The sequence below is a fragment of the Orcinus orca genome, chromosome 15, assembly GCF_937001465.1.
Source record: "Orcinus orca chromosome 15, mOrcOrc1.1, whole genome shotgun sequence".
Taxonomy (NCBI): Eukaryota; Metazoa; Chordata; class Mammalia; order Artiodactyla; family Delphinidae; genus Orcinus; species Orcinus orca.
The window spans coordinates 38,377,099-38,402,402 of NC_064573.1; the positions used below are offsets into that span (position 1 = coordinate 38,377,099).

Sequence of the window (25,304 nt, forward strand, 5' to 3'; positions counted from 1 at the left end):
CAGAAGTCCAGACCTGTTATTGGAAATCCATCATTCAGACATCCTCTACCTAGTATGTACCAAATTTGAGACTCCCAGCGGAAAGCTTGTGTTCAGCATAAACCATATTGTAACAACAGGTAGGTACAATGAGCCATTCTTTTTTTTTTTAAATAAAGTGAGCCATTCTTACCAGGCAATGGTGGGAACCCTCCTGAAATCCAAATTCCCAGATGCCAGCCAAGAACCAACCTTACAAGCAGGCCTTTCTAAATATTGCAGTCTCAGGCATTCTGTGTTCACTTTTTTTTGCACATAAGAACTCTCCTCTTACAACTTCTATTCAGCATTTTACTGGAGATTCTAGTCAGAACAATTAGACAAGAAAATGAAATAAAGACATACAATTTGGAAGGAAAGAAGTAAAGAGCTATTTGCAGATAACATGCTCTTGTATATTAAAAAAGTCCTAAGAAATCCACCAAAAAAAGGGAAAAAACCCTACACATTAGCAATGAACAATCCAAAAATAAAATTACAGAAACAATTCAATTTACAATTGGGTCAAAACAGTAAAATACTTAGTAAAAAGTTAAATTAACAGAAGTAAGGAGTGAACGAGCACATTAACAGAAGTGCATGACTTGTACACTGAAAACTACAACACAATATATAAAGAAGGAGCACCTAAATAAATTGGAAGACATCTCATGTTTATGGTTTGGAAGTCTTAATACTGTTAGAATCCCATACTCCCCAAATTGATCTAAATCTACAATCCCTATGAAAATGTCAGCTGCCTCTTTTGCAGAAATTGACAAATAACCCAGTCCTAAAATTAATATGGAAATGAAGGACACCCAGAATAGCCAAAACAATCTTGGAAAAGAGGAACAAAAATTAGAGGACTTAAACTTCACTATTTGAAAATTTACTACACTTGGGATAATGAAAATGTTCTGCAGATGAATAGTGGTAATAGTTGCACAACAATGTGAGTGTACTTAACTGTACACTTCAAAATAGTTAATATGGCAAATTTTATGTATATTTTACTATGATAAAAAAATTTACTCCAAAGCTACAATAGTCTTCACTGTGGCACTGGCATAAAGATAGAAATATAGATCAATGGAATAGGATTGAGACTCCAAAACTAAACTAACACATTTATGGTCCACTGATTTTCAACAAGGATGGCTGTACAACTCAGTGGGGGGAAAACAATCTTTTCAACAAATTGTTTTGTGACAACTAGATAGCCACATGCAAAAGAATGAAGTTGGACTCCTACCTCAATTCAAATACAAAAATTAACTCAAAATGGATCTTAGATATAAATGTAAGTGCTAAAACATAGACCTTGGATTCATTTTTAATGACTTTGGATTAGGCAATAGATTCTTAGATCTGATGCCAAAAGTACAAGAAACAAACAAACAAAATAGATAAATTGGACTTCATCAAAATTAAAGATGTTTGTGCTTTTAAGGATACCATCAAGAAAGTGAAAAGACATCCACAGAAAAGGAGAGACTTTTTGCAGATCACATATACAATGAGGGACTTATGGGTGGAATCTATGAAGCTCAACAAAAAAAGTCAAATAACCCAATTTAAAAGGATCTGAATAGATAAACATTTGTCCAAAGAAGACATACAAAGGCCAATAAGCATGTGTAAAGATGGTCATCATTGATCATTAGGGAAATTCAAATCAAAACCACGGTGAAATACCACTTCACACCCACTAGGATGCCCATAATCAGAAAGACTGACCTAAGTGTTGGTAAGGAAGTGGAGAAACTGGAACACACACATACACCACAGGTGGGAATGTAAAATGGCACTCTCACTTTGGAAAACAGTTTGTCACTTCCTCAAAAAGTTAAACATAGTTACCATATGACCTAGCAGTTCCACTTCTGGTTATATACCCAAGAGAAATGAAAACATTTACATGCAAAAATATGTACACAAATGTTCTTAGAAGCATTATTTGTAATAAAGTAGAAACAGTCCAAATGTCCATCAACTGATGAATGGGTCTAAAAAATGTGGTATATCTATACAATAGAAAATGTTGGCAATAGTAAGGAGTAAAGTACTGATACATGCTACAATATGGATGAACCTTGAAAACTAAATGAAAGAAGAGTTATGAAGCCCATGTGTTGTGTGATTTCATTTATATGATCTATAGTAGGCAAATCTATAGAGACTTAAAGTGAATTAGTGATTGCCAGAGGATGCTGGAAATGGGAAAGGGTACAAGGTTACTTTTTCAGGAAAGGACACATAACTCTGTGAATATACTAAAAACCACTGAATTATATACTTTAAAAGGGTGAAATTTATGGTATGTGAGTTATATCTCAATAAGGCTTTTTTTTTTAAATAAAAAGGAATCCTAAAAACAGCCCTCCAAGATTTCCTGCACCAGGACTGTGAAACTGATGAGATATAACACCTGTGATTTGTTGTGTTAAATGGCAAAAGGGAGATTATCCAGGTGAGCCTAATCTAATCACATGAGCCCTTTACAACATGCTGTTAACAGAAGGGGGAGTCAAAGAGATTTGAAACATGAAAGATTTGTTATGCTGTTGCTGCCTTGAAGGTGGATGGGAACACATGGGAAAGACTACAGCTGAGAGTGGCCCCAGGTGACAGCAAGCAAGGAATGGAGACTTCATTGCTACAACCACAAGGAGTTGAATTCTGCCAGTAACAGGAATGGAAGATGACCTGGAGCACCAGATGAAAACAGAACAGCTGACACCTGAGCAGTCAGTGCACCTGGCTTATGGATTTCAGCCTCAGCAGAGAATCCAGTCATGCTGTGCCAGACTTCTGAGCTACAGAACTGTGACCTAGGTGTTGTTTAAAGCTGCTAATTTGTGGCAATTTATCGTGCATCAGTAAAAAATGATACATTCCCCCAAATATTTTAAAGAGAGGAACGAATGATACCCATCTCGAAAAGAAATATGTGTAATATAATACGTATAATTATAAAATATTAAGATAAAGCTGAGACCAGACATATCCCTCATAGCAACAAATATGAATGGGCTTAAGTCACCTAGTAATAGAAAAAGATTTTAAATCTAGCTTACAAAACCCAACTTTTTGCCGTTTCCCAAAACTAAAACAACTAAAGCAAACTAATTCAGAAATATTAAAAATGAAGAGATGGATACATGTTTTGGGGTCCCACAACTGTCCACAAGTTCAGTGATTCACTAGAAGGACTTACAGGATGCAGACAGGACTCCCAGCTATAGTTTATTATATCAGTCAGCTGGTGCCTGGGAATCTGACCTTTGACATATCAGGTGGCATCTAGAGGAAGCATGTATAGGCTTCTGCAGTTTTCCCTGCTGCGAGTGGTCGCATAGAATACACTCCTTCCTTAAGCAGTGAAGTGCTGCAATATGTTTGCAGTGTTTCTGCCCAGAGAAGCTTGCCTAAGACTCAAATTCCAGAGATTTTACTGGGGCCTGGTCAGGTAGGCAAAATAACCAGCCACAGCTATTGTTACCAACCCTTTGAGTTAGGCCCCAACAAGGGTCCTTCTGCCCAGTATCCTTAGAGCCAATAGAACGAGACCGAGTTTGGTTCAGAAGCAAAGGGAAGTTTTATTCTTTGGTCAAAGAATGGAAAGGTGCCAGCTCACACTCTAGAGTCCAGCTCTCCCTCACAGGCTGTGGGTGGGGCTGCTTTATAGGGTTCTAGTCAGTGGGGAGGGAAGCGGGTAGAGTTCTCACATGGCAGCACAGCTGTGCTGTTTGCGCTCCAGATCGCAGTGCCAGGCGTAGCCTCTCTGCCCACGGCCCACTGAGGCCATCTTGAGTTGAGGTGTTACACACAGAGCTGCACACAGTCCATTGAGGTGTCTGCACAGCCATTTTGCACCAGGAGCTCTGGTCTGAGGTGCTGGGTGCGAGGCCTCTGCACACAGTACCCTATGAACAAGTGAAACAAGATGAAGCACAAAGGAAAAAGAAAAAGGTTAGACTTTATTACCCAGATTCTATTTTTTATTTCCTGGGAATTGTTAATTCTGGCTTTGCGGGTGACAAACCCCTCCTCTGGTTTTTGTCCTGCTCCATTCTTGAGGGGCGCTGAGGGGTGCAGGTCTGTCTTCTGTAACTACTTCCTGCTGATTTCAGGCATTGTCATCACCCCGGGTGGAGGAGTGGAAGTCGCCAGCTGCCTTTAGATCTGTGTGGTTGTACCTAGGCCTTGGCCCTGAGCAACCACCATTTGTCTAACCTTTTGGGAACAAAGGACTTCAGACAATTTAAGATACATGGCCTAAGAGAACAGTGGTTACATGTCAAATGACAAGAGAATAATGGTGATATGTCAAATTTTTCCTAAAAATGAAAATATCTCGGTCTTTGGCCTGTGGGCAAGTCTGCCCTGATGTCAAGGCTCAGTGCCAGGGCTGCGTCTCCCTGTTCATGCTTTTGTTGTTTTGCAGGAGAAAAGCTTAGGGTCTTAGAGAGGATCACACGAGTAGTCAGGGGCGCCATTGCCCCATGTTGTATCTCTGCAGGTTGGGGCTCGGGGGTCTCTTCCCTTGAGTGCAGAGTCCCCGTGGAGTGACCCCTGCAACTTCAGGGCAGAGTGGGTGGTTAGGCTCACCAAGTGGATTCTGTCCCACTTAGCCGTGAGCTGATCTTGCAGCTGCTGGGTTTTGAGATTTTTAGGTTCACCCAGGCTCCTGGCCAGAAGGGGTGGAGGGCCAGGTCAGTGGGTGTGGGCAGCACCTGGTCACCATCTTCTGTGACAGCTTTCATTATTTCTCCTACCTGGAGGGCATGCTTGAGTTGTTCCATTTCAAGGGGGCTAAGGTGTCCCTTCTCTTGGACTTGGGGAATGGGTCTACCATACATGAGTTCAAATGGACTTAACTTTGATTACCCCTTGGGGTAACCACATGCAGAGCAGGGCTATCGAAAGCAACTTAATCCAGTGTTCTTGAGTTTCCTAACACAGCTTGGCTCAGGCTGATTGGACCTTGAGTTTCAGGGTCTGATTGGATCTCTGTCCTTGATGATTGGGGTCTCCAGACTGAGTGCAAGGTCCGTTTTATGCCCAGGGCACTCATTACCTCCTTCGTCACTTGAGACACAAATGCTGTACCATTATTGCTTTGCAGGGATCTTGGGAGCCCAAACCTGGCGATTATATCTTTTAGTAATGCCTTAGCCACTTCAGCTGCCATTTCAGTTCTAGCAGGGAATGCTTCTATCCACTCAGAAATTGTGTCTACTAGCACCAAGAGATACCTGAAATTGCCCAGTACTCTTGGCATGACGGTGAAATTAATCTGCCAGTCTTCTCCAGGATATGTCCCTCTGGTCTGAATGGGCCTGATCTGGGGGCCTCTGGAGGGTCTGGTTTGGGGCGTTGTTCATTGTGCAGATGGGGCATGTCTCATCTATCCGACTGATTATACTTTTCATGCCAGGAGTTACCATGAGCTTAACTAACCAATTATATAGGGATTCCTTCCTGTAGTGAGTCTTTTGATGAGCCTCTGATGGCTTGACAAGCTATAGTTTGGGAAAAGAAGCATTGACCATGTTCATTAGCTAGCCACTCATGGCCTCCTAGATCTCTGTTGAAGCCCAATATTCAGTCTTTCTCTAAATTTGTAGATTTTGTACAGTCTTTGTGTAGATTGGGGAATAATTGGATGGATCTGGCCTTTGAGGTATGAGGGGTAGTTGACAAGTTACAGTTTCTAGGACCACCCTTTTGGCAGTTGCATCCGCTTTGTTTCCCTTTATTACCTCTGTGTTCCCTTTTCGTGAGACCTACAATGAATCACTGCCACCTTTTTTGGAAGCTGTACTCCTTCTACGAGCTTCAGTATGCTTAAGCCACGTTTCACCTGTTTATTCCCTGCAGTAAGCATACCTTGTTCCTTCCAGATAGCCCTGTCTGTGGGTAGGATGGCATACACATACCTGGGAATCTGTGTAAACATTTAAGATTTTCCCTGTCCTGTGCTCTAGGGCTCAGGTGAGGGCTATCAACTCCACCTTTTGGGCGGAAGTCCCGGTGGGGGGATGGGGGTGGGTAGCTTCTCACTTCTGTGACTTGGGTGTGGGAGGTTACTGCATGTCCCACCAGCCTTTTCTCCTCTCCTATAAAACTACTCCTGTCTGTGAGCCATTCCTCTTTGGCATTTGGGAGAGGCTCACTTCCTAGGTCGGGGCAACTGGAATAGATTGTGTCTGTGGTTTCTATACGATCATGCTCCAGGGGCCCTGTTTCTGTGGGTAGCAGGGTGGCAGGATTTAGTGTGTGACAGGTTTTTGTGGTAGCCAATGGGTTGTCTAAAGGCATAGCCTGAACTTGAATCAACCTTCCAGGGGATAACTATTCTGTTCCCTTAGAACTTCCTAAAACCTGAACCTGGTGTGGAGTCAAGCTGAAATGTCAGGTGCAGCTGCTTTGCACTAGGAACTCTGTTCTGAGGTGCCAGGTACAAGGCCTCTGCACGCAGTACCCTATTAAGGAAGTGAAACTAGACCAAGGCGAAAGGAAATAAAAAAGACTTTACCTTATTTTCCAGATTCTATGTTTATTTCCTGGGAATTGTTAATGAGCTTTGCCCATGACACCATGGAAATTTTAGACTCCCAAAAGGATAGCAAATGTTTATTGGTTTAGCCAAAGATGGGCAAAACAGCCTTATCAATGTAGAACACGTGCAAAGGCCAGATTACGAGGCACCAGCTACAGGTGAACCCTACAAGCTGGTCCTTCTAAAGATATTAACCTCAGGTTGGCTATGTGCAGTCCACCCTACTCCACCCCCAGCCCTCCAGATGCCTCACCTTCAAGCCCTGGCTTCATGTATTCTTCTTACCCAATTCTTTGATTTGTGTAATAAACTGTTAACTTGTTCTCTTTGAATAATCTTATGTATCTTAAGTTTTATTTTCTCACTCTAAAGGCCTTCAGTGTCATATCTTGGATTCCAAAACCTCTCACACTTTTTGTCTGGTTCCGTGGCCACAATTTTTAAATCATATAAATGACCACTTCCTCTGACCTGCACACATTCACTTGTCCTTAAAGTGAATCTACAGATGCAAACTGTCTGTGTCTATCAGGGTTCTTAGTGGCAGACCATAGAATACATAGCTAGTTTAAGGCTAGAAGTACACTCTAGCTAGTTAAGGCAGAAAGGGCTTGATTAAGGGGCATTAGCCCATAAAATCATTGGAAGATTAAGCGGAACAGATTCTAAGCTGAGAACCAAACTGAAAAGGGGATGCTAAGTGGAGCGTACCTGCAGCTAGTGTGGTTAGGAAGCTGCAGAATTGAGAAATTGCTGCTGCTTCTGCCACACGACAACTCTAAACCCCACGAGATCAAAATACCTTTGCAACTATGACTGTGAAAAGAGCCAGTCTCCCCATTTGCCCCTCTACCTCACCTGCTCATTCCCTCCTTCCAGGTTTTATGGGAGTGGTTTTCCCTGCAGAAAGCTTGGCCTCCAGTGGGTGCCTAGCTGCAGTGGAATCTGGGAAATGTAGTCTTTAGCCAGCCAGTCTCTAAAATACAGGAAAGCACACTGGAAGGAGCAGGAGTAGGTGTTAATTAAGCCAATCCGCAGGAATGGCCATGTCATCCTTCAAGGCCCATATCAACTGTGCATAGTTTGTGACAGCAGGTCCTCATGGAGTACCTCAGGGATTATTGACTCAGCGACTGTTTTCTACTAGGCAGTCTGTTCCAGTTATTTATTCCTGGGTAACAAACCACCCCAAAACAGTGGTTTGAAACAGCAGTTTACTGTCTCTCCCAGTCCTGTGGGTTGACTAGGCCCAGGTGGGACTATTCTCATTTCGAGTCTCTCAGGTGTATGCAATGAGATAGCAGATGGGGCTGGAATTGTCTGATGGCTCAACTAGGCTGGAAGTCCAAGATGGCTTCTGCACTCACATGTCCGGCCCCTCCGTGCTCCTCAGCATGGCCTCTCTGTCCAGAAGAGTAGCTTGGATTTAGTATGTGATGGCCCAGAGCAAAAAGAGGAAACGGGAACCTAACAGTCCTCTTGAAGTCCAAAACTTGCATGGTGTCTCTTCGCCATATTTTATTGGTCAGGGCAGTCACAGGCTAACCCCTGTTAACGTCTCTTCACAGAGGCAGAGAAATAGACTTCACCTTTCATTGGAGAACTGGTGTGGGCAGGGAGTGAAGGAAGGAAGTGATAGCACCCAACTTTGGAGTAGGCTACCGCAGAGAGTTTTCATCTGTGGCATGTCATAGTTACCTAGAGCAGACTGTGCTGTGTCTGAAGACCTGACCTTCATATCTTCATTCAGTATTTCATTTCATACTCTGCCATACAGATTATTCCAGCCAGGCAGCTCACAAATGCTTGTCATTGGTCACAAAGGCAGGAGAGTAGGGATGGCTATATCTAGTCAGATACTACTTCTCATGTGGCATATTAATAAACCAAACACAACTTGTTATTGCTATTGCTTTCTAAACATCCTCATGATGTTTTTGGTTATCTGTAGTATTATGATTTATAATAAACATATATTTAGACTTCATCCCTGTTTCAGGCAGAGTTCCTAAAACCCCTCGAATTTCCTAAGTGGTAGGAGAGAAGAATGTGTCTTTTGTTATGTTAATTAGGTGACTTTTGGAAAGTTCTTGGGTAACCTAAAGATGGGGCTGGTTCCCAAGGGAACCAACCAGGATTAGAGGGTTGGAACTTTCACTCCCCCACCTGATTTCCAGGGAGGGGAGAGAGGCCGGAGGTTGAGTCATTTGCCAACAGACCAGTTATTTAATCAAGTATGCCTATGTAATGAAGCCTCCGTAAAAAACCAAAAGGAGAGCGTGCAGAGAGCTTCCAGACTGGTTAGCCAGACACTTCCTCATGCCACTGTGCCAGGCCCCAAACTCAACGAGGACAGAAGCCCCTTTGTTCAGGACCTTGCCCTATGTATCTTATCTCCCTGTTGATCTGTAATATCCTTTATAATAAACCAGCAACCTGGTGAGTAAAGGAGTTTCCTGACTTCTCTAGCAAACTTATCAAACCCAAGGAGGGGATCATAGGAACCCCTGATTTATAGCCAGTCTGTCAGAAGCACAGGTAACACCCTGGACCTGCAATTAGCATCTGAAGTAAGGGCAGGTTTGTGGGACTGAGCTCTTAACCTGTGGGATCTGATGCCTTCTCCTGGTAGATAGCGTCAGGATTGTGTTGAATTGTAGGACACCCAGCTGGTGTCTGAGAATTGCTTGGTGGTGAGGGGAGAACTTCCCTTCATGTTGGAATTAGCTACTAAGGCAACATGGTAGCAAAAGCATTAGGCTTGGTATCTGAGGCTGTGGTCAGAGATTTAGTTCTGTGAGATTAGTATTGCTGAGCCTGTTTCCTTATCTTTAAAATAAAGTCACGATGCCTGCCTCACACGATTGTTGAAAGAGTAAATGAGATAACTTATACCAGTTCCCAGAAGTAGAGCATTATACAAATGGAATTTATTGTGCGTCCCTCTCTTCCTCATCCCCAGCACCTCCTCCTTATCAGTGCTGAAGTATTGGGTAGCGGGGTCTCTGCAGCAGGTACTTCCTAAGCAACTTGTTACATGAAAGTTCTTAAAGTCAGTATGTGGACCAGTTGTCCTATCCTGGAGGTGTTCAAAGGTTGAAAGTGAAATGTTCTCATCTGAAGTGTATCACAGCAGTTCTGTCTGAGCCTGTAGCCCCTCCACGTAGGTCTGTTATAAACTGAAGAAGGGTGTGTTGTGTCTGTCTCAGCTTATTGATAGTGATGCTGTTGGCTAGGAATACCTGAGGCACTCACCTAGGTCTGTACTACTTGGATGAGCTCTACAGACATTTCCCTGACTGGAGCTGATGTTGTGGCTGGACCAGCCATTGTGGTTTTTATTATGATTGAAGATACACCTCAGCAACAACTGTCAGGGAACTTTGAAAAAAATTTTTTTATTACGCACGGGTCCTGGAGGATACATGGTATGCCCAGGGCCACACAGCCAGGTAGCTGGGAGTGAGCAAGCAGAGCTGGATCTTTGTCTTTATTAGGGTCCAAGGACTTGGTGTCTAGGGTTTTGTGGGTTCACTCTTTATTGGTGAATTTAAAACATAAGAGCAAGAATTAGGGCATGAGAAGGGGAAAGGTGGGCGACCACTCAAGTGGTCCGTTACCCAGGGCTTTCTGAAAGGGGAACTCCATGGGTGGGGGTGGCCTGGTTCCTTACCTAGTTACTTAGTTAGTAGCTGTGTCATACAGCTACTGTGGCAATTTGTTTATTCAAGATGGATGTATTTGAAATGGGTGCCGCGGCAAAACTTAATGTCAGGCACTTACATTAGCTGTGTGTCCTCTTGCAACCCTAGACACCAGATTACCCTGTGAGTACAGTCAGATGACATCCCTATGTGACCAGCTGGTTTGTTGGCAAGGAATTCTATATTCTTCTGTCCCACTGCAGGTGGAGCGGTAGGATGCTAAGACTGATTAAAGCTAGACTCTGCATTTGCGTAGGATTACTGCTTTAAAGGGCTGTGCCAAGGGGCATGTAGTGACTTCTGCACATGCTCTTCATTTCTCAGCTAGACCCATACTTGGAGTCAGAGGCTTGGCTTTGTGGCTTTACCTCTCAGGCTCAGTGTCCTTGCTGTAAAATTGAATAATGACATTTATTAGTCACTATCTTGGCTTTCGTGGAACAGTGCCAAATAGGACCACCCTTGAAGGGCCAAGACAGTGTCTTCCATCCTAACCAATCATGGGGATAGCAAGGACTCACCCCAGGTCAAATGGCTTGAAGCTCACAGTGGTTTTCTACCACAGTACCATGCTTCCGAACATATTAGGAAGAACACTGAAGAGAAGGCAGAAAAAAAATTGTATATATGGTACTTTTTGCTTTTCCAAAGCACCTTCATTTCTGTTTCCTCTGCTTCGCTTATCAAGGAAAGTATTATTGTAATTCTTGCCTTACTAAATGCAAAGGGAAGTGAGCACTCATGTAAGGTTACACAACTAGTGAATGCATAAAGCAAGACTAGGATAGGTGGAGTCCAGAATTCTTAGCTGGTATATTGGACTATTGCTGCATCCCAAGATTTGAGCCTTCTGAAAACTTAAGGGAAACTTTATGATGCACAGAAAGGATACTGGCATAATTATTACCAGGAAGACTACATGGTCTTAGGTTATGGGACCAAGTGCCTTTGAGGGACCAATTGCTTTTATCACAGGGGTAATAAATGCTCCTCAGAGGGATCTGGTATTCCTAGAGCAGTCTTCAAGAGCTAGTCAACCTCTAGTGTAGAAATACGTGAGAATGGACCAACTGAAACTCTACAGACTCTCTCTTTCCTCTTTCAGAATCATCCCCAGGTGTGACAGAGGTGACCATCATAGAAAAGGCGCCTGCTGAACGTCATATGATTTCTTCATGGGAACAAGTAAGTGTTGCCCTATTGAATCCTCACCTCCCAGCAAAGGGAGGTCAACTCAAATGCCCCTGAGAAGGAAAGATTGGACAGGAAACCTATTCTTATCTCAGGCCACAGCCACCTTCAAGGTCGAGTTCACCTTTCTCTCTGTTCCTGTTCAGGCCGTTTAACACTCCCTTCCATTCCATGCCATCTCCCCAACACAGAGCAGCTCCTCTGAGCCTGTCGTATGGAGGCAATGGAACGTTTGAAGTTGTATATACAACAAAGCTGAAATCCAGCAAGGAAAGGAAGAATTAAATATTAATAAGTGTGTGGGGCAGAACGTGGTTAAATGTTGCAGAGAAGTATCAATACTAACCAGATTAATAGCGAATGCTTTCCAACCCTCCTCTGAACTTCCATTCATTCATTTATTCAATAAACGTTTTAGGCCCCTAAAATGGGCCAGGTATTGTGCTTGATGTTGAGTCCTGGAGAGTCAGTGATAATCAAAAAAGAGCACGGTGTCTTACCTCTTGATCTTACTGTCTAAGGCATAGTATAAGTCATTCCAAATATAATTACAAAGCAGATCAAGTTCTGTGAAAGAGAGGTAAAGGGAGCATTGTCAGGAGGCCTGACCTAGTCTGGAGGTTGAGAAACGTTTTTCCCAAAGAAGTTTTGAGAAGTTGTTAACCAGATAGGTGAGATCTGGGAATAAGGGGCTTTTAGCCTGTGTGAAGGCTTCAAGATAGGAAGGATTACATTTTTCGAGAGCATAAGGAAGGTCCATGTGGCTGGAGCACAGGAGAGCAAGGGAGAGAGGTTGACAAGGACCAGGACATGCAGGGCTTCGTAGACCATCAGGATTTCGTTCTTTATCTTGGGAGAAAAGGGGAGCCCCTGAAATGTTTTAAGTAGAGAAGTCAGATTTCTGCCCATGAATGGAAAGTGGTCCATGGACTCCTTGAAATATGTGTTAATTTATGAAGTATGTACATTTTTCTGTGGAAAGATCTTTAGATTCTTAAAGGGGCTTGTAACCCCATAAACCTTAAGAACATGTTTTTGTATGATTTTTTTTTTTTTACATTCAAACTAGAGGCAATATACTATGTGCCGTTTTGTCATTTAAGCAATGGAGAGCAGAAGTTTTGGTCTGAAACTCACCCGCCCCACTTCTTCACCCGAGGGTTAACTGAAGAGCACATTTCCACAGGAGCAAGCTAGGCAGGGCCCCTCTGACTCGTGCCTGCTCCCAGAAGTACCTGTACCAGAGGAGCAGGAGGGCCCCAAGGAGCTGGTAGGTCCCTTCTCTAGGGGACTGACCCTTGAGAACTGTGTCCTTGGAGACGGCCCAGCCAGAGCACAGCCATCATGTGGTAAACCTGCTGTCTACAGATGCATCTATATAGCCAGATAATATTTTTTCCTTCCAAGAAGAGGCCCACTGCCTCTGTCCTGGGAAACCCACTGAGATAAGATAATAGTAAGGCTAGAGGCACTGATGTGAGGAAAACAGCCTAGAGTAGGAGTCTTGTGCCAGCTCAGGCCCTTGGCTAAATATCATAACTTCTCTGTGTCCCCTGTTCATCATCCATAAAATAAATGGTTTGACATTAGTGTTATGTTTTTTTAATTTTATTGAAGTATAGTTGATTTACAATGTTGTGTTCATTTCTGCTGTTCAGCAAAGTGACTCAGTTATACATATATATTCTTTTTCATATTCTTTTCCATTATGGTTTATAACAGGATATTGAGAATGGTTCCCTGTGCTGTACAGTAGGACCTTGTTGTTTATCCATCCTAGATACACTAGTTTGCATCTGCTAATCCCAAACTCCCAGTTCTTCTCTCCCCCCTTGCCTCCCCCGTTGGCAATCTGTTCTCTATGTCTGTGAGGCTGTTTCTGTTTCATAGATATGTTCATTTGTGTCGTATTTTAGATTCCACATATAAGTGATACCATATGGTATTTGTCTTTCTTTTTCTGACTGATATGATAATCTCTAGGTCCATCCACATTGCTGCAAATGGCATTATTTCATTATTTGTGGCCAAGTAATATTCCATTGTGTGTATGTATGTGTGTGTGTGTCTCTCTCTATATATATATACATATAGACACACATACACACCACATCTTCTTTATCCATTCATCTGTCAATGGACATTTAGGTTGTTTCCATGTCTTGGCTATTGTAGATAGTGCTGCTATAAACATAGGGGTGCATGTAGTTTTTGAATTATATTTTTGTCTGCGTATATGCCCAGGAGTGGGATTGCTAGATGATATGGCAACTCAATTTTTAATTTTTTGAGGAATCTCCATACTGTTTTCCATAATGGCTGCACCAATTTACATTCCCACCAGCAGTGTAAGAGGGTTCTCTTTTCTCCACCCCCATCTCCAACATTTATTATTTGTAGACTTTTTTTTTTAATTTTTGGCTGCATTGGGTCTTTGTCACTGCGCGCTGGCTTTCTCTAGTTGCGGCAAGTGAGGGCTACACTTCATTGTGGTGCGCAGGCTTCTCATTGCGGTGGTTTGTCTTGTTGTGCAGCACGGGCTCTAGGCGCGTGGGCTTCAGTAGTTGTGGCACGCAGGCTCAGTAGTTGTGGCTCACGGGCTCTAGAGCACAGGCTCAGTAGTTGTGGTGCACGGGCTTAGTTGCTCCGCGGCATGTGGGATCTTCCCAGAACAGGGCTTGAACCCCTGTCCCCTGCCTTCGCAGGCGGATTCTTAAGCACTGTGCCACCAGGGAAGCCCTGGAGACTTTTTGATAATGGCCATTCTGACCAGTGTGAAGTGGTACCTCATTGTAGTTTTGATTTGCATTTCTCTAATAATTAGTGATGTTGAGCAGCTTTTCATGTGCCTCTTGGCCATCTGTAGGTCTTCTTTGGAGAAATGTCAATTTAGGTGTTCTGGCCGTTTTTCGATTGGGTTGTTTGTTTTTTTGTTATTGAGTTGTATGAGCTGTTTGTATATTTTGGAAATAAAGGCCTGTCAGTCACATCATTTACAAATATTTTCTCCCAGTCCGTAGGTTGCCTTTTCATTCTGTTTATGGTTTCCTTTGCTGTGCAAAAGCTTGTAAGTTTGATTAGGTTCCATTTATTTATTTTTGCTTTTATTTCTATTGTTTTGGGAGACTGACCTGAGAAAACATTGGTGCGATTTATGTCAGAGAATGTTTTGCCTATATTCTCTTCTAGGAGTTTTGTGGTGTCATGTCTTATAAAGTCTTTAAGCCATTTTGAGTTTATTTTTATGTATGGTGTGAGGGTATGTTCTAAAATCATTGATTTACATGTGGCTGGCTGTCCCACTTTTCCAACACCACTTGCTGAAGAGACTGTCTTTACCCCATTATATATTCTTGCCTCTTTTGTTGAAGATTGTCTGTAGGTGTGTGGGTTTATCTCTGGGCTCTCTATTCTGTTCCATTGATCCATATGTCTGTTTTTGTGCCAGTCCTATGCTGTTTTGATTGCTATAGCTTTGTAGTATTGTCTGAAGTCTGGGAGGGTTATGCCTCCTGCTTTGTTCTTTTTCCTTAGGATTGCTTTGGCAATTCTGGGTCTTTTATGGTTCCATATAAATTTTAGGATGATTTGTTCCAGTTCTGTGAAAAATGTCATGGGTAATTTGATGGGGATCACATTGAATCTGTAGATTGCTTTGGGTGGTATGGCCATTTTAACAATATTAATTCTTCTAATCCAAGAGCATGGGATATCTTTCCATTTCTTTGAATCATCTTCAGTTTCCTTTACTAGTGTTTTGTAGTTCTCAGCATATAAGTTTTTCACCTCCTTGGTGAGGTTTATTCCTATTTTTTTTTTTTTGGATGTGATTTTAAAAGGGACTGTTTACATTCCCTTTCTGATATTTCATTGTTAGTGTAAAGAAATGCAACTGATTCCTGTATGTTAATCTTGTATCCTGCTACCTTGCTGAATTTGTTTATCTGTTCCAGTAGTTTTTATGTGGAGTCTTTAGGGTTTTCTATATATAGTATCGTGTCATCTGCATATAATGACACTTTTACCTCTTCCCTACCAATTTGAATACCTTTTATTTCTTTTTCTTGTCTGATTGCTGTGGCTAGGACTTCCAATACTATGTTGAAGAGAAGTGGTGAGAGTGAGCATCCTTGTCTTGTTCCAGAATTTAGCAGGAAAGCTTTCGACTTTTCACCATTGAGTATTATATCGGCTGTGGGTTTGTCGTAAATAGCTTTTACAGTAAGTCCCCTACATATGAACAAGTTCCATTCCAAGAGCGAGTTTGTAAGTCCAATTTGTTCATAAGTTCAACAAAGTTAGCCTAGGTACCCAACTAACACAATCAGCTATATGGTACTGTACTATAATAGGTTTATAATACTTTTCACACAAATAATACATACATAAAAAACAAACAAACACAAAAAATAAAGAAAACATTTTTAATCTTACAGTACCTTGAAAAGTAACGTAGTACAGTACAACAGCTGGCATACGGGGCTGGCATCAAGTGAACAGGCAAGAAGAGTTACTGACTGGAGGAGGAAGAGGAGGTGGGAGATGTTAGAGCTGAAGGATCATCAGCAATAGGAGACAAGGGCAAGCTGCAATTTCACTCATACCTGATGTTGATGACACAGGTTCTGGCTTTTTGCTGGATTCAATTCTATCCACCTTCTTGAAAAAATGATCCAGTGATGTCTGGATAGTACCTCTTTTTTTCTCGTCATAGATGGCCCAGTAGCACTGGATTGCATTCTGAATGGCTCCTGCAGCCTTTGTGTACCATCCTATGTTCAGGTCCCGTGCCTCAAAAACTAACGGTGCCTCCTCAAATAGAATAATTTATGTGATTGGACATGCAAATGCATGTTTGCATCTTTGAAAGTTCGCAACTTGAAGGTTCGTATGTCGGGGACTTACTGTATTATGTTGAAATATGTTCTCTCTGTACCCACTTTTGTAAGAGCTTTTATCCTAAATCGATGTTGAATTTTATCAAATGCTTTTTCTTCATCTATTGAGATGATCATGTGGTTTTTGTCTTTTGTTATGTGGTGTATCATGTCATTCAACACACGCAAATCACATTGATTGGTTTGTGTTTGCTGGAACCATCCTTGCGACCCTGGGATGAATCCAACTTGGTTGTGGTATATGATCTTTTTTATGTGTTGTTGGATTGGGTTTGCTAATATTTTGTTGATAATTTTTGCATCTATATTCATCAAAGATATTGGCCCGTAATTTTCTCTTTTTGTAGTGTCTTTGTCTGGTTTTGACATCAGGGTCATGGTGACTTCCTAGAATGTCTTCAGGAGTGTTCCTGCCTCTTCAGTCTTTTGGAAGAGTTTGAGAAGGATCAGTATAAGTTCTTCCTTGTATGTTTGGTAGAATTTGCCTGTGAAGCCATCTAGCCCTGGACTTTTGTAGGGAGGTTTTTTTTTTTTTTAATTACAGATTCTGTTTCACTTCTAATCATCAGTCTGTTCAAGTTATCTGTTTCTTCTTGATTCAGTTTTGGTGGGCTGGGTGTTTCTAGACAGTTGTCCGTTTCTTCTAAGTTGTCGAATTTGTTGATGTATAATTGTTCATATAATTGATATATTAATTGTTCACTTATAGTTTTTTGTATTTCTGAGGTATCAGTTGTGATTTTTGCTCTTTCATTTCTTATTTTGTTTATTTGAGTCTTCTCTCTTTTCTTCTTGGTGAGCCTGGCCAGAGATTTGTCAATTTTGTTTGCCCTTTCGGAGAACCAGCTCTTGGATTTTATTGAGTTTTTTTTCTATTGTTTTTTAATCTCTATTTATTTCCTCTCTGAACTTTATTAGCTCCTTCCTTCTGCTGACTTTAGGTTTTGTTTTGTTCCTCTTTTTCTAATTCTTTTAGATGTTGGGTTAGGTTGTTTATTTGAGACTTTTCTTCTTTCTTAAAGGCCTGTGTTGCTATGAAATTCACTCTAAGAACTGCTTTTGCTGCATCCCATAGATTTTGTATAGTTGTGTTTTCATTGTCATTTGCCTCAAGGTATATTTTAATTTCTTCTTTAAATTAATCATTGACCCATTGGTTTTTAAAAAGCATGTTGTTTAGTCTCCATGTAATTGGTTTTTTTTTTGTCATTTCTTTTTCTGTATTGATTTCTAGTTTCATGCTGTTGTGGTCAGAAAAGATGCTTGAAATAGTTTTTATACTCTTAAATTTGTTGAGGCTTGTTTTGTGTCCTAGTGTGTGGTCAATCCTAGAGAATGTTCCTTGTGCACTTGAAAAGAATGTGTATTCTGCTTTTTTTGGATGTAATGTCCTGAAAAAATCAATTAAGTCTAACTATGCTCTTGTATCATTTAAGATGTCTGTTGCCTTGTTGATTTTCTGTCTCAAAGATCTTTCCATTGATGTGAGTGTATTCCTATCAATTTCTCGCTTTATGTCTGTTAGTAATTTTTTATGTATTTGGGTGCTCCTATATTGGGTGTATATATGTTGATGAGTATAATATCCTCTCCTTGTATTGATCCTTTTATAATTATATACTGTCCTTCTTTATCTTTCCTTATAGCCTTTGTTCTAAAGTCTATTTTGTCTGATGACAAAATGATGAGTAGTGCAACCCCGCTTTCTTGTCATTTCTGTTTGCATGAAATATCTTTTTCCACCCCCTCACTTCAATTTTTGTGTGTCCTTTTCCCTAAAGTGGGTCTCTTGTAGGCAGAATAATGTAGGCTCTTGTTTTTTTAATCCAATATACCACTCTGTGTCTTTTGACTGGAGCATTTAGTCCATTGACATTTAAGGTAATTATTGATAGATACGTATTTATTGCCATTTTAAATTTTATTTTCCCGTTGCTTTTATATTTCTTCTTTGTCCCTGTCTTTTTGTTTTGCTTTTTTTGTGTGGTTTCATGAATTTCTTTTGTATTATACTCATGTTCTCTTTTTTTTGTTTTTTTTTAATCCATTGCATGTTTTTGCTTTGTGATTACCCTGTTTTCAAGTATGTTAACCTCTTCCTATATCTACTTGCCTTATTTTTTTAAATCTATTTTAATTAATTATTTATTCATTTATTTTGGCTGTATTGGGTCTTCGTTGCTGCACATGGGCTTTCTCTAGTTGTGGCGGGGGGGTACTCTTCATTGATGTGTGCAGGCTTCTCACTGCGGTGGTTTCTTTTGTTGTGGAGCACGGGCTCCAGGCGCGCGGGCTCAGTAGTTGTGGCTCACAGGCTCAGTAGTTGTAGCAGGCGAGCTTAGTTGCTCTATGGTATGTGGGATCTTCCCAGACCAGGGATCAAAACCATGTCCCCTGCATTGGCAGGCAAATTCTTAACTACTGCACCACCAGGGAAGTCCCTCTACCTGCCTTAGACTGGTAGTCATATAGGCTCAAACACATTCTAGGAAAAAAAAAAATCTACATTTTATTACTCTTCTCCCCCACATTTTATGATTTTGATCCTCTTTTACATCTTCATTTTCATTCTTTTGCTGTTCATTGTGGTAATCATCACTTTCACAGAAGTTTTTTGATTTTTTGTTTTAATCAGTGTACTGGGTTATTTAAGTGATTTACTCTTTCCTGTAGATCCTTACTTCTTTTTATTTAGAGAAGACCTTTCAATATTTCGTTTAGGGTAGGTTTAGCATTGCCGTATTCTTTTACTTTTGCTTGTCTTTATCTCTCCTTCTATTCTAAATGATAATTTGGCTGGGTATAGCATCCTAGGTTGCAGTTTTTTCCTATTCAGGACTTTGAATATATCTTGCCACTCCCTTCTGGCCTGCAGTCTTTCTGTAGAGAAATCAGCTGATAGCCTTATGGGGGTTCCCTTGCAATTAACTTTTTGTTTTCCTCTTGCTGCCTTTAGAATCCTCTTTTTTTTTTTTTTTTTTTTTGCGGTACGCGGGCCTCTCACTGTTGTGGCCTCTCCCGTTGCAGAGCACAGGCTCCGGACATGCAGGCTCAGCAGCCATGGCTCATGGGCCCAGCCACTCCGTGGCATGTGGGATCTTCCCGGACCGGGGCACAAACCCATGTCCCCTGCATCGGCAGGCAGGCTCTCAACCACTGCGCCACCAGGGAAGCCCCTCTATCTTTAACTTTTGTCATCTTTATTATAATATGTCTGGGTGTAGGTCTGTTTGCATTTACCTTGTGTGGGACAGTCTGTGCTTCCTTTACCTGGATATCTGTTTCCTTCTTTAGGCTTGGGAAGTTTTCAGCCATAATTCTTCAAATACATTTTCAATCCCCTTTTCTCTTTCTTCTCCTCTGGGATCCCTATTATTTGTAGATTGGCATGCTTTATATTATCCCATAGTTGTCTTATACTGCTTTCATTTTTTTTCATTTAGTTTTCTGTCTGCTGTTCTAATTGGGTGATTTCCATTATTCTATCTTCCAAATCACTTATTCATTCTTCCACACTATTCATTCTGCTATTCATTACCTTTATCTCAGCTTTCATCTCGGCGAGTGAATTTTCTAATTTTTCTTGGCCCCTCCTTATAGTTTCTACAGTAGTTCCTTTTTATAGTAATCTGCATTTCTATCAATAGTCCTTCTTAATTCCTTCAGTATTTTTATTATCTCCTTTTTGAACTCAGTGTCTATTAGACTGAAGAGGTCTGTTTCATTGTTTGTTCTTTCAGGGGAATTCTCTTGATCTTTTAATTGGGAGTGGTTCTTCTGCTTCATTTTACTTATATTTCTCTTGCTCTATGAATTTAGGAGACACAATTATCTACTGTGGTCTTGGAGGGCTACTTTTATGTGGGAGTATCCCTGTATAGCCTGTGTGGGCATAATATTTTTTGGTGCAAGGGCTCTTCTTAGTGTGGATGTCTGCCGCCTCTTTCCTCAGTATGTGCTGGCCATTATCCCCTTGATAGGAGGAGTGACTGGTGTTACGGTGACCAGAGCCTGCACTGGATATTGAGTGGGGCCTCCTCTTTGCTCTGTGGTTGTCACTGCCCTGTCAGGGGCCGGGTCTCTTCCCTAGTCGTTGGAGTAGAAGCCCCCAGATCCATTTATGAGCTGCAGTGTGAGATAGATGGGATTGGAGCCCTCCCACTGGGAGAGGAGCCACTAAGTATTCCTCTGCCAGAGCTGTTCGCCAGTGAGTGTGCTTTGTTGTATCACCTGTCACCTGTTGTGCGGGCTCACAAAGTACACTGCTGTTGGCACTGCCTTTGGCCTGTCTCAACCTTGGGAATGCCATCTCAACCCTGGGAATCCCGTCTCAACCTTGGTGTCCCTCAGACATTGTTTTCACAAGGCCACCAGTGCAGATCCACCAAAGTCAGGTCCCAGGACCTCATTAGTCACACATTTGGACCCGCTGTAGGAGCTATGGAGGCAGCTCAGACCCTGGCCCAGCCCAGCACCCCCATGCGTGTGCCCACAAAGCCCACAGCTGCTAAGCCAGAGCCATCCCAGCTGTAGGCACACCTGCTGTCTACTCAGATGTCCTGCAGGCACTAAATTTACAAAGCCAGTGGTGGAGGTGTAAATCTGTGGCTCGCACAACCTCAGGGTGAGATTTCAACCCTACTTCCTAAGGTGCGTGGCCCCTGGGGCTCAGCTATTGTTTCAGCCCCACCTCTGTGAGTGGGCAGCCCGCTGGCATATGCTCCCAGTGCCCCCGAGGCAGCAGCTGGGGCATGCTCTCACAGAGCCCGCGGAGGCGGGGCCGGCACATGGAGAAGGTGGCTTTAATGGCAGCCCCGCCCCTTCCTTCATGCACCACTTAACAGCGACGCTTCACTTCTGTGGCAGGCCCAGGCTTTTTCCGCGAACACCCCTGTTCCAGCTATGCCACACTCCACCTCCTTCAGGCTGTCTCCGCGCAGCCAACAACAGTCCTTTCCCCGGGTCTGTTCTCTAAACCCTGAGTTCCAGCACCCAGCCCCACCCATACCAGCAGACGTGTCCCATGCTGGGGCATACAGGGCAGTGGTGCGGACTGTCTGTGCAAGTCTCTCTCTGTTCTGCCTGCTACAAGCTGGTTGTTGCATTCTCCTATGAGCCTCTGAAGCTCCCCTTCTGTCCCAGCTGATCTCCCCACTGGTGAAGTGGCTTCCCAGCGTGCAGGAACCTTTCCTCTTTATCCGCTCTCCCCGCCACCCCCCGGCACAGGTCCCATCCTGCTTCCTTTTGTCTTGTCTTTTTTTTCTTTCTTTCGTTCTACCCGGTTACATGGGGATCTTTCATGTCCTTTAAGGGGTTTGAGGTCTTCTGTTAGTGTTCAGTAGGTGTTCTGTGAGAATTGTTCCATTTGTAGATGCATTTTTGATGTATTTGTGGGAGGAGGTGAGTTCCACATCCTTCTACCCTGCCATCTTGATTGGAGCCCTTGACATTAGTGTTATTGAAGGATTCATCCACTTCTAATATTTCGTGATTCTTTGCTGCAAATGCAGAAGAAAAGGTTGAAACTAAAACCTAAATGACTGTATACCTGCTGCAGTCTCCTAAGGTTAGAGAAAAAAAATGCACAACCTCTTTTTATTTTAATAAAAGGCAGTTTCAAACTGCCTGGTTTTGTGCCCTTACATGATTCATGTTCACTGTGCCTGCTACCTGCCTTTTGTAATGATGGTAGTTAGTAAGACGTAATGTCTACACAAAGCTTTTCATCACTATGAAAGCATCTGCCTCTTAATCCACACAGCATCCTGGGGTCAGGAGCGTTCTGTTATTAAACATTTCAGTGACATTTCATAGTTGCAGAGTGCTGTACCATTCTTGATTGGTTAGACTTTTCAATCCCCAGATAAAAATTCAATTTACTGGCAGTGAAACTATGGCCCAAGAGACCAAACAATTTGGCAGAATATCCCCTCTCTTTTTAGCCTCACTTTTTCTACAGTCTGCAGAGAAGAGAGTGGGTTCTGAACGTTCTTGCAAACGTGTCCCTCACATGCCCCTGCTATGAATTTATTCTAAGCACCCCTGGTGGGAGAGAGCAGCCTACAGCATCCTTTCACTATGGAACCCCTCACATTGTGCTCTCACTCTGCCCCAGTAGCTCTTCTGTGATGGGTAAGCCCCCTCTCTCCAGTGCCTCACTTCCTCCCTCTGCACCGACAACTGCCCTAGAGGGTCTTCCCCATCTCTTTAAAATTAAAAACAAAAACAATACTTTCAACCTTACGTCTCCCTCTGGCTGCTTGGCCATTTGTTGCTTTGCACAGCCAAGCATGTAGGAAAATGGTCTAAATCAGGGGTCAGCAAATTATTTCTTTAAAGGACCACATAGTAAATATTTTTGGCTCTGTGGGCTGTACAGTCTGTATCTCAACTACTCATCGGCCATTGTAGCACCAAAAGCAACCATGGATAATACTAAAATGCATGGGTGTGACAGGGCTCCAATTAAACATTATTTACAAAACCAGCTGGCAGGGCAGAGACCCCTGGTGTAAATTACTGCCCCCTTCCTTCACTTCCCAGTCACTTCACCCTTTTGCATCCTCTGTTTCTCCGCCACCATTCCGTGGACACCGCTGTGTCAAAAATCACCAGGGGCCTCTTCATTGTTAAAGCCATCTTCTCGCTTGACATCTTTCCTGCACTTCTTGCTGTTAACCACCCTCCTATACCTAGCTATCTCCTCCCTTGGATTCTGTAGCTCCACCCTCCCTGATTCTTGCCCTGCCTTCTGACTGTTCCTTCCTAGTTATCTCTGCCTCTACAGATCCACAACACTCCTCCGTTACACATTTGTCTCTGGATCAAGTAGGAATATGTTTGGCTCAAAGAGGTATAATATTAAACTAAGGATAGCTTAAACAAATGGTAGTTAACTTTTCTTACATAGCAAGATCTGAGGTAAGCAGTTGTAAATTGTTCATTGGCCCTGACAGTGTTCAGCCATTATCTCTGTAATTCTTTTGGTCTTTTCCTTTATGGTGGCCAAACGACCACTAAGTCCCCACCTGTCACCTCCAAGCTCAAGGCAGGGAAAAGGTAAGGGATGTTGCCAGCTATACCTGTCACGTTTTAATCAGGAAGTGATAGTTTCCTAGAAACCCCGTCATTGGACTTGGGTTTACATTTTAATGTCCAGCACTAGTTACAGAGGAGGTTCTGAAGACAAGCATTCAACCAGGCACATTACCGTCTCAAACAAAATGAGTGTTCTGTCAAGGAGGAAGTAGAGGAAGATGGATTTGAATACACAACCCATGTGTCTGCCACAGTTTTCTCTGCACCTTGCCTCATTCCTTTCTGTTTCTAGTGCCCAACACAGTATTTATTCCACAACAGACACGAATAAATGTTGAATGAATGAGTGAATTAGGTAAAACACAAAGGGGGGAAAGAGTGTGGAACTTACCCAAGGTCACCCAGCTTCTTTTCCATAAACAGTTCTTAGTTGAGTCCGGAGAGTGAGGCCGCCACAGCCACCATCTCTGGAGCAAGGCGGCCGCAGGTGCAAAGGCTTCCCCCACTAATGTCCCCGTCTGTAAGATCCTAAGGACTAGTTACGCCTGGGGGCATTGCTGTTCGGAAGGTTGTCTTGGCTGATATCTGCCTTATACAGAGTTTCACCAAGACATGTGGTGCCCCAGACAGGCCAGTATTTATATTCTTTTTTATCATGCATTTTTAGAGGGAGACTGATGGTTGTGTGGAGAAAGGATTTAGGGAAGAGTATGCTGCCTCTCCTCTGCGTCTTAGGCAACTCAGCTCTGTCCCCAAACTGTTATACCTGCCCCACCAAGACCAAAGGTTCGTTAACCAGGCCTTCCCCCTCTCCTTAGGAAAGAGTTTGAGAATATACTTGAGACTTCTCCTGAGGATCTCACCCCATCCCTCCACAGCCCATTCGGGTTTTCCTCCATTGCATGGGACATCCTCCCTGAGAAGAGTTTCAGTAGATGCAGGTGTCCTCACTCTCTCACGTTTCCAGTTAGATTTTAGTGCTTCTCATTGATGGGCATTCTGGGCAACCCTTCCTCTGCTGTTGTTGCAAATGGACTCGTGGAGAGCCTGTCCACTGTGGATAAGCACCTACAGAAACATTAATTTCCATGCTCTGGCCCCTGGCCTCTTTGCCAACCGGATCCTGCATCTCCCCACCAGCCCACTTCCCTGGTGAAGTGGCCTCTGAAAGGGAGGGAACAGTGGGCCACAGGATTCTCAGAAGTACAGCAGGTGAGCAGGAGGCTGTGGACGGCCCTTACCCCTTCCCTCAAGGCTCAGGCAGTGCCCAGGAAGGCTCTCTGGGAATCCAGCTGACGGCTCCTAAAACGTCAGAGTGGCTCTACGGTCCAGCTGATGACGCAGTAACACAGCTTGTGGTGGACTCTTCCTAGCATAGCTTAAAGAAACTATTGTAGATAGCCTCCTCAGGAGGAGGGGAAAAAATCAAAAGTTGGGAGTTATGTGACAGAATCGTCACTGGGGTACAGGGAGATTGCAATACCATGTCGATGCCACTGTTATTTCAAACACTGGTCAGCAGTGTTCCTCTCCCTTCTTGACTTTCTCCCAAATCCTCTCTCTAATCCTTACACCCCGACTTCCATTTGCTTTCTTGCAGTCTTCTTCCTTCCCCTTCTTTTTCATCCCCTCAAAATAGAGACTGAGCCTGAATCCGGCAAGAGAAGCCCTCTGAAGTGGGCAGATTGCTCTCCACAGAAGAGCAGTCTTTTCCCACACTGTGCAGGAGAGAAATTAAAACAGCAGCAACTCTGAGTTACTGGCCAGGGTGTAGGAGCACCTAAAAGTGGTGCCCTGAAAGCCTCACTCAGAAGGAAGCCCCACCATGCAGGCTGCCCACCATGCAGGCTACAGCAAGGAGGCAGCACAGCTGGGCCATGGTGATTT

The 25,304-nt window shown here is 42.9% G+C and overlaps 1 protein-coding gene across 4 annotated transcripts in view; it reads left to right on the plus strand.

Moving 5' to 3' along the window:
• The window catches only part of TPGS2 (tubulin polyglutamylase complex subunit 2), a 55,070-nt gene that overhangs the window by 5,122 nt on the left and 24,644 nt on the right, over window positions 1–25,304 (plus strand). For all 4 annotated transcript variants that reach the window (XM_004283445.4, XM_033412334.2, XM_033412335.2 and 1 more), the window contains exon 2: window positions 11,396–11,475. In XM_004283445.4, the coding sequence (XP_004283493.1) occupies window positions 11,396–11,475 (80 nt within the window). The remainder of the gene's footprint in view (window positions 1–11,395; window positions 11,476–25,304) is intronic.